We start from the raw sequence: 13,696 nt of genomic DNA, 5'->3' as shown, positions 1-13,696 counted from the left end.
ATATCAGGTCACTCGCGTCTATATTATATTTATGGTTTTTATAACTAAAGCAGTGGGTGTGTCGACACTATGGTGTGGTTGTGGTAACTGTGTGGCCGGTAAAAAAAAGGGAAATTGAATACAATTTGCATTATAAAGGTTCTTCGGGAAAGGTTCCTTTTTGAATATGACAGATTGAATTTTCATTTTTACACGAAGCCTTCCAAGTAATTCATTTGTATTTCTCGTCGGGAAAGCTGTTTTGCCAATGTCGTCACACTCCTCAACCTCATCCCCAGTGGACATTTAATTTGTTATGAATGTTTTGGTCGCGTACACAACTTTTGATGACGGTCGTCAGTCGGCGTGCAGAGAAGGCAATCACTTAGCGTGTAGCAATGATACCCCAACCTCGGGGACGATGACGTTTATAATTTCCCGCCAGAAAACTAAAAATACCACTCGGTGGATTACCGTCTGGCAGGATTCCGGGTAACAATCGGAGCTGCCTAATCTCCTAAAATGGAACAGCGGTTTTAAAGATGTACCGCGAAACTGAAGTTATGAAAATTGAAACAGCTTTATGAAATTGGACTTGGCAAAATGATCTTGTGAGCAGTTATGTATTTTTTTCATAAAAGGTTATTGTCACTGTGGTAAATTTTAGAGCATTTTACATAAAACAGTGTACATATTACTGAAGAAATCCTCATTTAGCTCTATTATTTTGTGGTTTGGGGGAGAGAGGACAATGGGTAAACATGTTTCGTGATGAGAATTTGAAGTGACGATTTGGGACGTTGAACCAAAAGAAAAGAAATGCTAACGCATCGTTTCGAAATTGAACTTCAATGTTCACATGGCATCCTATAACGAGGGCGAAAGTCAATGCCAAACTGCATGGTTGTTCATTTCACGGTGTACACGCACGCCAGAGTAAGTCAACACCAAAACACCCACGTATATTTACCGCGATCCAAGTTGACTGTCACACAAGCATAAAACCAAACCACAGTGCGTGGGCTACTATCTAAACATCTAAACAACCACTCAAACTTACACAGAAATATGTTAAAGATGCATGTACCAAATTGAATTTTTAATTTTGCTGGAAAGTTCTTGGGTGGGTGGATGCAATCCATATAACACAATACAAATCATACTATCCAAATGTATGGACGAACTGTACTTGAATTTTTAATGGGGTTTGTTGAGACAGTAAACAGTTCGTAGAAAAGGCAATCCATAAATAATCAACCGTTTATCAAAGTCAAAATTACACTAACAGATATTCGCTCCTTCCTGTGCTAATACGAATGCATAGGAAATGTTAATATTTAATATTTTAAATATTTAAATGTGTATGCATTGGTTTTCGGAAGATAAAGTTAATTTCCATTTTTAATACACACATCATACAACCAAGTTGTGACAAACTATTTATGGGATGGTTCGGTAAAATTGACAACGACAAACTGTTGGTTATGATTTAAACGTGACCTTTAATCCACTTTTGGAGGATTTAGGGAACCTGTTATTTCAGCGAGTTTTCAGATTGAAACGGAACAATTTCTTTGTTCAATATTATGTAAACTAACATTTGCTGACCTAAATATGGTTTACATTGCAATACTAAACAGAGTTGTCGGAATTTTTTGTTCGTCGGAACTAAATGTTAAAATTGTAATAAACATTATTTCAACAACTCTGCTTAATATTTTGTAAGAGCTATATTTATGGACCTTGTAATTGTTTGGTTGATTCAACCCCAAATGAGCGAACATTTACTCAGTCACTTTCCCCTTAGGTTCATTAGGCCTATTTGCTTTTTTGATAGAAGATCTCAACTTTCAAAAAAAATATGTATTTAAAAAAAAAAACAATTCACTCATTGATTATTAAAGATGAATGATTATTAATTTTGCAGAGGCGTTGATCACGATATCAGAGAGGCAGTAAAAGAATGGTCGATTCCACACGCTAATCTGAAGTATGGTACATGCCTTCGAGCTGGCAGAAACGGGTCTACATACAGGTATATTTCACCTTTACTTATTCATGATTCAAATCAATTTAGATGGAAAACATCTATTAACGGAATAATTATTCGACCAGAGGTATTGGAAGGAAGGTTCTTCTCCATAAATCCCACTGATATACCATGTTTGAGATTTTCTTTGGGGAGAAGTTCAGTCTGAAATAAAACCAATTGAATTGCTTTTCATGGCTGGGATAAGCTTTCTGATTATACAGTGTTTTTTTTTCACGTGTGTTCTACTTTTAAAAAGATGCATTATATTGTGGATTGAGATTTCTTGAATGTAACTTTGAAGTAGGGTATCCCTTTACTCCAAAAATTGTGTAGTCCTTTTCCAATACGGATTGTTGTTCCTGCTTGGTCATAAACCGCTTCAGATTTGTAGCGATAAGTAAAAAACGCTACCACTTTTTGAGATGAGCTTTCCACGGGTTAGTTTTGTTTTTACTTCATTTATATTATGATGAAAACAACCGAGCCGATACTTTTCCTGTACTTATTTGATTTTCACCTTTGCTTTCAGGGGTAATTGGCACGGGGAGGTTTTGATCCACACACGGTGCCACGTTGAGGATGTGAACGCCTTCCTGGATGAAGTGGCCGTACTTAGTATGATTAGACATGAAAACATTGCACTCTTCATGGGGGCGTGTCTCGACCCTCCCAACTTGGCTATCGTCACATGGTAAGGGAACATTTTGTTTTAAAAGTGTGTGTGGGTGTGTGTGCGTAAGCAGGTACACATTCAAAGCCCTATAACAGGACAATAAAGTCAATGATTCGGGAAAGGTCCAAAGTTGGAAAACGGGTACAAAACCAATTGGAGCTGTTGCAAAAAAGATTGTATAAACTAAAGAGGAACAATCGGATGCCTGTGGTTGCAGGCTATACAAGCTTGCAGGCGTATACAAGCTTGCGTGGTTTTTTTTTAAATTTGTTTTATACCAAACGTCAACAATTTTTCTTATTTTAATTTTTTACAGCTTTTTTGTCTATGCGTCTTGTAAATTATATTTTTAATGTTAATAATAAGACAGAATGTCAAACTAGGCTTCTCATGTGAGAAGTGGAAGAACAATAACTAGGACTGTAGTGTCATTATAACACCTGACTTCCTTCCTATATACAGTGTTCAGAAGGGTCCTTCTCTCTACCAGCACCTCCATATCAAACAGAGTAAATCACCCATGCACTCTCGGATCAACATAGCTCGCCAGATAGCTCAGGGGATGGGTTACCTCCATGCCAGGGGTATCGTCGTGGGTGATCTCAACACCAAAGCTATCTTCCTGGAGTCAAAGGTCAAACTGTGCCTGACTGGTTATGACACTACGGACGGCATGTGCAACAGGTAATTATGATATTATTTATTTTAAAAAATGTCATCGCAGCATTCTGCTGAATGGCGACACAATTCAAAATCGTTAAACATAATTATATGTTAACTGTTAAGAAGATAAATGCCAGATTTCTTAGCGTCAGCGTGTGTCTCGACCATGAAATCACAAGCTGCAACATGCAAATTAGAAAAAAAACCAATGCCTATATCTATATAAACGTACTGATCACACCCCACACTTAAAGACCTTTATCATGGTGTGGCCATCTTGATTTCCCCCAATCTGAACCAATGTAACCAAACCGAGGCTTGAAGGTAAAGAATAGTCTGGTTCTTTTTTTTTCAGTGCAATGAGTATTATAGTATTCAGTACTGTTATTTTATATAGGAAACATGACCAATATGGCGGCAGTATGATACAGGTCATTTGGTACATTGAGATCTTAATAAATACACATTTTCACAACATTCACACACAATAATAGAGAAAATTACAAGGACGATCAGACAACCTTCCCAAATTATAAAATTTAATTAAGGTTAGTCCAGTAGGCCTATTCTTTATGATTTTAATTCATTTTTCAAATCTATGCGTTGTACTAAAAACCAGAGTTTCTTAAAGAAAAAACATCCTTTAAAGGTTTTTACACAGAAGCACCGAACTTTGATAAATATATGGCAAATATATAGGCAAACACCTTGAAGAAAAAAAATAAGTTGTTCATCAAGAATGTACTTTTATCCAATCAGAGAGGATTACGCGTCGGTGCCCCAGGGTCACTTGACCTACATCGCTCCTGAAATCCTACGCACCATCCGGGTCCAACCACCGTACATCATTGAGGAAGAGCCGCACACAATGGAATCAGATGTTTATGCTTTTGGGTGAGTTGGTTTGAATAACACAGATGTCTTCTAAATGGTAAATAGATCTGGTGGCTGAATCTACATACTCTCTCTTTCTCTCAATCATAATATTTTCTCAAATAAACAATTCCAAACATTGGATAAATCTGCATTGATTTTCATATACTTATATTCGGCAAGAAAAAACTCACCACGTCAGCAGATGTGCTGCAAACTTATTTTCTGTGGTCGGGTTGGCGTTGTGGTTATCTTTCCTTGCCTTTCACGAACCAGGCCTGGTTCAAATCCCACCCACTATGTGGATTGGGTTTTTAGTCCCTACCTGACTGCGTGGGTTTTCAAAGGAAATACTTCTCTGATTGGGTTTTCCTCCCACATCTTAAACTGAAACTTCCTTCATTGTCTTCACTCCAATAGGTTCTTGGGTGTGATGATATTTGCTTTTCAGAGAGTCCTTGGCTTCACAACCAGAATGAATGAAGTGAAAATAGTTTATAATTTGTAAAAATTTGAAGTTGTTACAAACAAAGCCTAATCTGAGTTCATAGATTTTATTAAAACATTCCACCAATATTTATAACATGACGACGTTTGAAACTTCAATTTCTTGTTCTCGTAGGACTGTGTTATTTGAGCTGTTGACTGCCCAGTGGCCGTTTGCTACAATGTTTGCCTGCCCCAACAGCGTCATATACCGTGTGTGTACTGGGAAACGTGGATCACTAACAGGCGTCAAGTGTGTCCCCTCTGTAAAGGTAACGGCAAATAAATGTTTTTTTTCTTCAACCGTTGCATATTGATTTCATCTATATGTATATAAGGAGGTTTATATTTATAGAGAAAGAGGTATTTTTTTCAGCCAAAGATTTAAATTCGAGAATGGTGTCAGGCTCATGCATTATATGAGAAGACACAATCCTGTGTAACAAGGCTGGTATTTATTTCCAAATTTGTTTGCAATTCGACATCCAATGGAGCCCAAAATTTCACAGGTTTGCTATTTTATGCATATGTTTTGATACACTGAATGAGGATACACGTCTTTGATAAATTGCCAGAAGTATCCACTTCCTTGAACAACATATTATCAAACACACTTTGGCAAAACATAGTTTAGTTTTATAATTAATTTTAAAATAGCCTTTACAATTTTACATTTTGCAATATCTTGTATCCTATATATAAATAAACAAAATTCAACAGTTTTAACCCTAGAAGAAGAAAAACATGGATTCATTGAATAAGGTTACATTATTGTTCTTGATGGTTATTGTTTTCCAGTGCTTGGTCGATGACTGTTGGTCACATGTCCCGAATGTACGCCCCACCTTTCAAGAGATCGTCGATGAACTTAATCAAAATGTAAGTTTAGTAAAAATCTTCCTTTTACAAATGTATTATCTTCAAAATAAATTTTGGTATTCTCCCTGTAAAATGGGAATTTACAATGTGTAGGCTTGGTTTACTCAATAAAAAGATAAACTCTTAACTAAACAAATGCAAACAACTTGGGATCTGTATTTTCAAAGTCTTCTCAATCCATGGGTTTCATTGAGTCTAGTGAAAAAAATGTTTTTCTCAGGCAATACACAGGTCCATAGAGTTCGCCTGCATTATTAAGACAGAACTAATAACATTTTATTGATGGTAGAGCCTACTGGTAGGCGGCCTGCTATGGAATTCCAAGTGCACACTTTTAATTACCATTAAACAAACACACTCCACACTATCAAAAGAACCGAACATTTTTTAAATGAGCAAGCGTGGGAACAGTTTATGATGCATAACGTATAACTCTTTATTAGGCTCCAATATGTCTGCATAGAAGATTGGTTTAGTGTTTTATACTTAAATGAAAATTGGTTTTTGCAAATGGTTTTCGAATTGTCAGCCCCAACGTTGATGAAAATAACAAATTTTGTGTATTCCGCCCCAATTTTTTGTACAAGCACAAAAATAAGTATCTTACAAACACTTGTTCAGCTTTTAAGCTTGTAACTGTTTAACAGACTGCTTCAGAACCTTGTCTCACTGAAACATCGTATATGGTGGTTATTCCATATACTTTGAACTTTTGAATTGGCAGTCAAAGTTTGAAGTTGCGAAATCATCAATATTGTTCGTGACCACAATACTGTTCAGTGGAACTTCTGATTGATTGGCAATTAGTACGATTATTAATGCAAAAGAGAAAAACCACTGGAAAGGGCAATACGCGTTAGATTTATCATGCATCCCTGAACTTTTTACAACAATGGATTTGGCATAGTTCTGAAATCGATTGGTTTAGTTTGACCTTTTCCAATCGGTGTACGTTTCTGTTCTTGTATTAAACTGTCATGCTGATATTGTTTTGTTTTCCCACGGTCTTGTATTATAGGTGGCCTTGGTGAACATGAAGCACAGCCTGTCAGAACCGGATTGCCTGAATAGACTAGGAAGACCTTGGTAGTTTTCGAATCACGGCCGTAGGTTGGACATGGACGAGAGAGGGCGTTTTTGATCCTGTCGGTCATTCAACCTCGTTTGGGCCTGAACGTCGCAGTTTCTATGACGTCATCAGCTCCCCGTGAGGCCCAAACTGAATTGGACAATGTGAAGGAGCCAGTCAACTCTCAGAACTAGAAGGAGAGTTTTTTCTTCAATTGCGACCTCCAGTGGTATGAACTAGGGATACAGCAAATCAAGCGATAATCTCAACTATTTGAGGCAAAGTGTGTTGACCATAGTTTAGTTTCCAGCGTCTCTGTCGGACTCAAAGACACTTACATAATAGCGTTACAACGCTGGCAATCGACGCTCACGAAGGAGCCAAACTGAAACTGGGCGTCATTTCAATAGAGGATTATGACAACCAATGCAATTACATATCTTGGTGCTGGCTCACCTTTAATGTTAAACAGTGTGTCCCATTATTATGGTCAATGTAAGTTATGAAATACAGATTGGTTTTTATAGTGGATAGCGAATGCATTTCTTTGCAATTTTCGTCGCTAAGGGTTTAGTAATTTTGTTGTTGATCATTAATATGATCGATGCTCTGTACTAATTTAAACTATGAATTTTTTTATAGTTTTGCAGATTATGTTTTTCTTCTTGAGGCATCAAGGTTTTGGTGTTATTGTAACATTGAATGATTTATAAATCTGTATGATTTATGTTAAGCTAAGCCACTGCCACTAAAATTGTGCATTAATTAATAAATGACTGTATAAAACGAAGTAATTTGATTTGAACCTATGTATCATAACCGCAGCTGAACCTTTTGCGTGACTTTCTGCATACTGTATTCCTCGCCTTTACCTAGAATTTTAACCTTAAAGGAAGGGTATACCTTTAGTAATTACTCCAAAATAATGACCATAAAACTTGATTGATAAAGAGCACTGGTGGCTGTTGATATTGTAAAACATTGTTATAGAAACGACACCTTTTTAAAGAAAAGTAGTTTTATAGGGGTTAGTGTCTACCCCAAAAGCTGCATCTAAAAGGCTTTAGGCATGAAGCACACAACTTTGGGCACCAAGGATGTTTTTTTTTTCGATGACCAATTGAGCCCAAACTTTGCTTGGAAGCACACCAAGTGAGGAAACTGGTCTTTGACAATTACCAAAAGTATACCCTGCCTTTAATACTTAATTTCTGAAATTCAGAGACAGTTTTCTCGCTGTAAGACAGAGCTGAAGAAGTGACTTATGTATTTTTGGGATTGCTGCAATTTCTCTTTTTATGACATCGATTCGTACTTTTGCTCTTTCTCTCGTAACTCCAGTTAATATAATCACTAACTTGAGTAAGGAGCAGTACATTTGGAGGACAGAGTCACTTGCGTGCAGTTTATTGCTATTTAAAAACTAAACTATTAATAAGCAATTTCTGCTGAGCAGCTTTTTTAAGTTGAGGCTCGGGCCAAATGTCACACAGCACACAAATGAGCTAAGCACAAATTAAATTATGCTTACCAGATTTAGCTTACCAGCCAAGAAACCCATGTCATGTGAATTACTTGTGACTATAGTATCCTACTCACTTTTTCGTAGCAAAAATGTGTTAGGCACTAAATAATGAAAGTGGATAGTGAAAGCTATTGTTAACTGATTCCTTGTAGAATATTGCTTACGAACATATCTCTGCTAAGCAAAATCAATGTTGTCCTAAGCGATTACAACACAACGAAGGAATACGGTTCATCTAAAGAAGAAAAGAAAGTAGCGCGGTTGTGGCAATAACGAATGTATGCACAGTTTTTTAAATGTGGAAATGCCTCTACGTGTGCAACGATATGATGTAGTTGAGCTACCATGTGACGTTGACACAAGTGTTAGTTCATTGTACTATCGATTAATTGTTAATAAATTGGTCTTTGATTATGATTCCGTTTTAGTGACGCACTTTTGTTGTTATCGATACATGTGGTAATTTTCCGTGTTACGAAAAACTACAATCGGGATTGATTGGTCTTAAGATTTGGGGACGAAGTTGACGCGCTAGATGACGTCATTGATACGGAGTTGTCTGTGATTTCGATTGTTCGGAATTGTAAAACAATAAGTAATCGAAAGTTATGTACGCGAATGAGACATCCTTCGTTTATTATTTTGTCTACATCATTAATAGCCTTTCCTGCCATCATTTTGTTTCTTTTCCCCGAACTATTGAAATATGATATAATCATTCCACGATTTTCTAAAGCAATGTTTAATTAACATTCCAAACTTGAATAAAAGGAACATATACTAAAATGTTAATATGAAGACAAAACTGTTTTAACTGGGTCGTAAAAGTTGGTAGTTCAACGAAAAATGGGAAATCATTGCCTTTGAATTTCTCTCTGTTGATCTAGCAGACAAAGTCAAAAGTTTCAGTTTTCATTTTTCATTTGTTGGGGTCAGGAACGTTGACATTATTGATGCTTTATTATAAACTGTTATGTTCAAAATGAAATGAAAATAAACCAGTTTCTTAACTAGAAACTTCTATGATAAAGCTGTGATGTGTGTAAACGTTGTTTGAAACGTTGAATTGTTTGTATATGATAGGCTTGGGCGACATGTCAAAATTACTACTTGGTTATTCGCACTTTTATTAGTCGCGACACTAGTCGCCCAGCCCTAGTTTGTTTGTTGAATTTATTTCAATTATGCCTACACAGTAGATTGCAACGGCAGGTAGAAATGTGATTGTGTGCAATCTAAACAAAAATCTAGCTCATTCTTTTGTTTGTTGTAAATAGTGTATGTATAGATATTAAACCTTGATTTAATAACATTATGTAAAGTTAACAAAGTATTTTGATGTTATAGGTCTATATTACTGTATGGAGCTAGTTTAAGTAATATTGTTAATTAATCTGTGGTACTTGTTGCAGTCTAGACAGTGAAGCGTGTACTCTAATGGTTTATATTTTTGATTTAAAAGTGTTTTGTTGGATTAATATAATGGACAGCTGTTTTGCGTAACTGGTTTTTCGCCATTTAAAAGAACCCTTTTCAAAGCCATGTGAGAACTGTGTGAATTATTTTTAAGTGAAATTAAATTGTCTCAAAAATAAACGATAACAACAAAGGCAACAATTGTTTCGGTGAAATGAAATAAACACTCGGTGGAGAATTATGAAACATTTAAATGTGACAGTAATAAGTATTTTGAAGGTAAAATAGCAACGTTAATTTGAAATGTACTTTGATTTAATTTTGTGACACTGGGAACCCATCCCAAGTATTTTGATCTCGTTTTTGTTGTTTTGCCAACACACAAACAACCACTCAACAGTTTATTTCCTTCCAAACGCCGGAGGCATGTCTTTTTCTCACCCACTTAACAATTCCCAAGAGTGTTTAAAAAGTTTCGTTGGCCATTTTTAGACTTAAAAAACAAGAATTGTACATGTTTTTAATTGTCTAGTGGCGCCTTCTAATGTATCACAAACATATTGAAGTCTTAACTCCTTCAAATTACACCAATCTGAAAATCTTCGTTAAAACTCTCTTTGGGGTTTAAAGTTGTTAAGCAGTTTAAGTGTCCAGTTCAGTCTGTAACGCCGTAGGCCCTTCCTGTATTTTTATTTTCATTGATGTGTAAAGTATATTGAGTGTGCGAGAGAATTGTTTCATTTTAGAAAATACATGCATTCATTTTCAGAAAAAAAATCTCCCGTTGCCTTGTTTGATATGTTTTGTCTTTGTTCTTAGTAATTTTTATTTATTGAATAGTATTTATACAAGGTACACAAATAAGCTCAGAGGCTGGTTAACATTGGTCCTATAATTAAAGAACAATTAACAAAACAAGCAATCCTAAACTAGCAAACAAATACAAACAATAAACCGTTATCACGCTGTCACCATCTTGGTCAAGTTCCCTGTTTCCACAACAGTAATGATTGCTAACATTCATTGCGCAAACGTGACACTAGACTATTGCCAGCCTCAGTTTGGTTACAATGAGTTGGAATGGACTAAAATCAATGGCCACACCATGATAAAGGTCTATGGAAAACAGTGGAATAAGGACAAGAAAGATTCACAGATTCCCAATTCATGAACTATATACAGAAAGAGAACGACTTTTTAAAATCCACCTTCTCGACTTGCTCGTACATGAATATTTATTTGGTTGTAACCTTGTTCTCCGGTAAGCATAATTTTGTTATGCTTAGCTTCCTTACGAAAGAAGGAATAATAGTATTAGGGTCCACTATTCCATTGCTGTAAAGCCGAAAGCGGGTAGAGGGCGCTGTGTACATTGTTTGTGGTGTATTATTTAATAAGGGACGGTTTTTGTCTTCCCAACGAACTGGTGTAAAAGGGAAATAGTGTAGCGGCGGTGCCGATCGACCGGTAGGGGGCGCCAGCACGACTCCCCTTCCGGAGCATCACTGATGGCCCAGACAAGCCGATCGTGTCTGCTCGCCGGAGAGGGCGCTCTCTAGCTTAGGGTTCTGTTTCGTGTAATTTCATGACTTGCTGTGTGTGAATAAACCTCCAAAGAAACGAACAGAAAAGGCAGTCAATTTTACCTTCAATTGTGTCATTCAACTGTGTACAACGCAACCCACGGTCAACGCTACATTGGTGGCAGCGGCGGCACAGATTGGACAAGGAATAAAGGTAGAATTTCAAGTTTTTCTGAGTTGATAAATACACGAGACCGAGCAAGTATGGAGTCCGACTCACAACACGGCGAGGACGGCAGTTGCCAGGGAGGAGGCCAGACTTATTCCCCCAATTTTCATTCTTTGAAAACTCAAGACAATTTGATATCATAATTTGAGGAAATCCCAGAGCAGGACAATGTAGAGATGTTGTTACCCGAGATTATAGACAGTCTTTGGACACAGCCAGGCTTAGCCAGACCAGGTGAAATTTTCAGAGGGCAAGGCGAGCATACCAATAGTACACAATTCAATTCAGAACAGATACATGCTACACACACATTCACGTCGGACGTACGGAACCACTCGGAGCCATCTCATCCGACTCTCATTCATCCACCAGACACACATTTCAATTCAGAGCAGCCCCCCGCTGCATACACATCTCCGTCAGACACTCGGATCCACTCGGAACCGTCTTGTCTAACACACACATTCACGTCGGACGTGAGGAGCCACTCAGAGCCGTCTCGTCCGGCACACACTCATCCATCAGACATTCATTTCATTTCAGAGCGGCCACCCGCTGCATACACATTTACGTTGGATGCACGAACCACTCGGAGCCGTACCGTCCGACATGCACTCACACACCGCAGACATGCGTCACTCCAGAGCGGCCACCCGCTGCATACACATTTACGTCAGGATGCACAGAACCACTCGGAGCCGTACCATCCGACATGCACTCACGCACCATACATCACTCCAGAGCAGCTCCCCCCCCCCCCCCCGCTGCTACACAGTTCCGTCGGACGCATGGAACCACTCGGAGCCGTACCCTCCGACACACATTCACCACCTGGAGACACATTTTAATTCAGAGCTCACCGACAGGATCCGCAAACCACTGATGCTCCCGGATCATTTCGACGGAGTCTCCTCATGGGCTGATTATCTGCTTTATTTTGAGTGCGTTGCAACAGTCAACCAGTGGAGAGAGTCGGAGAAGGCAATGTTTCTGGCTTCACATCTGAGTGGCCTGGCACTGGAGGTCCTGGCTGATATGGCGCCGGAGGTACGCAGAGTGTATTCCTCCATCCTAGAGTATTTCGAGGACTGATTTGGGGATTCGGCCAAGGTTCCGTTGCACCGGATCCATTTGTCTATGCGCACCAGAGGTCACGGTGAAACAATCAGCAGTTTGGGACAGTCCATTCGACGGATGGTATCCAAGAGCTACCCTCAGTTTCCCGTACAGGCACGGGAGGACTTGGCAGTGGATGCGTTCCGTAATGCGCTGGGGGACGAGCAACTACAACAACACATATTTTCCCGGAAAGTGACAACTCTGACTGAGGCAATCACGCTCGCTACCGAGATGGAGGCATTCCTTGACAGACAGGCACAGCAAAGGAAGGAAAAGCAAGGAGTTATAGATGTGATGTCAGTAGAACAGCCTCCACCCCCTCAATCGGTGAAAAACAAGAACACATCCACGTCATTGGAGTCTACAGCCAGTGGAGAAGTACCGAGGAAACAACACATTGCTCACATAGACTGTTGTTATTGCTAGAAAGAATTCTCTAAGGCCAGAAACCTGAGGAGACACCAGCGCACAGCATGTCCGCTACTCCACCCAGAGAAACCCTACTCGTGTCTCTACGGTTGCAACCAGAGTTTCTACCGACCAGATATTCGTCGCTTACACCTGCGCCACTGTCCACTTCGCCCGGGACAGGTGGGGAGAGTTGCCATGGGGAGCAGGTTGGAGCTGCACACCAGCGACGCAGAGATGAACGAGGAGCCAATGGAGCGGGAGGAGGTTTGTGACCGCTCGGAGCATCCTCCAATCGCTCCATCCAACCCAATGCAAGTCAGGCCATCCAGGGAAGTGGATCTTGACAGCACTGAACGGTCTCCGCCTCCACACCCACTACACGGACAAAGACAATCGTCACATAACCGCCCGCAGGGGGGGGGGGGGGGCAATGGTTTTCATGGAGGGCCCACGACAACACCTGCACTGGCACTGAGTGACCACTTCTCTGAGGACAGCGGGATGGAGCAGGAAGTGCAGACGGACTGGAACACATCACAGGACAGTTTCCCCATAATAATTGTTTTGTTTATTGCCATTGTGAAGGGATTGCATCAATGTCGAGCGATGCCGCTCACTGCCTGCTTCTGGGACAAGCAGGGTCCTAGGAGGGGTGCCGATCGACCGGTAGGGGGCGCCAGCACGACTCCCCTTCGGAGCATAACTGGTGGCCCAGACAAGCCGATCGTGTCTGCTCGCCGGAGAGGGCGCTCTCTGGCTTAGGGTTCTGTTGCGTGTAATTTTATGACTTGTTGTGTGTGAATAAACCTGAAAAGAAAC

At 39.4% G+C, this 13,696-nt stretch overlaps 1 protein-coding gene across 2 annotated transcripts in view; it reads left to right on the top strand.

Annotated features, from left to right (window-relative positions):
• Positions 1 to 10,345, top strand: part of LOC139942083 (uncharacterized) — a 39,366-nt gene extending 29,021 nt beyond the window's left edge. For both annotated transcript variants that reach the window (XM_071938776.1, XM_071938775.1), the window contains exons 6-12: positions 1,907 to 2,014; positions 2,541 to 2,702; positions 3,147 to 3,368; positions 4,107 to 4,241; positions 4,843 to 4,978; positions 5,505 to 5,585; positions 6,604 to 10,345. In XM_071938776.1, coding sequence (XP_071794877.1) covers positions 1,907 to 2,014; positions 2,541 to 2,702; positions 3,147 to 3,368; positions 4,107 to 4,241; positions 4,843 to 4,978; positions 5,505 to 5,585; positions 6,604 to 6,675 — 916 coding nt within the window. In that variant the 3' untranslated portion in view covers positions 6,676 to 10,345. The remainder of the gene's footprint in view (positions 1 to 1,906; positions 2,015 to 2,540; positions 2,703 to 3,146; positions 3,369 to 4,106; positions 4,242 to 4,842; positions 4,979 to 5,504; positions 5,586 to 6,603) is intronic.
• Positions 10,346 to 13,696: the final 3,351 nt, after the last annotated feature.

The sequence above is a fragment of the Asterias amurensis genome, chromosome 9, assembly GCF_032118995.1.
Source record: "Asterias amurensis chromosome 9, ASM3211899v1".
NCBI classification, from domain to species: Eukaryota; Metazoa; Echinodermata; class Asteroidea; order Forcipulatida; family Asteriidae; genus Asterias; species Asterias amurensis.
Note: the sequence above shows the minus strand (reverse complement) of the source record. Positions and strands in the feature narration are given on the sequence as shown.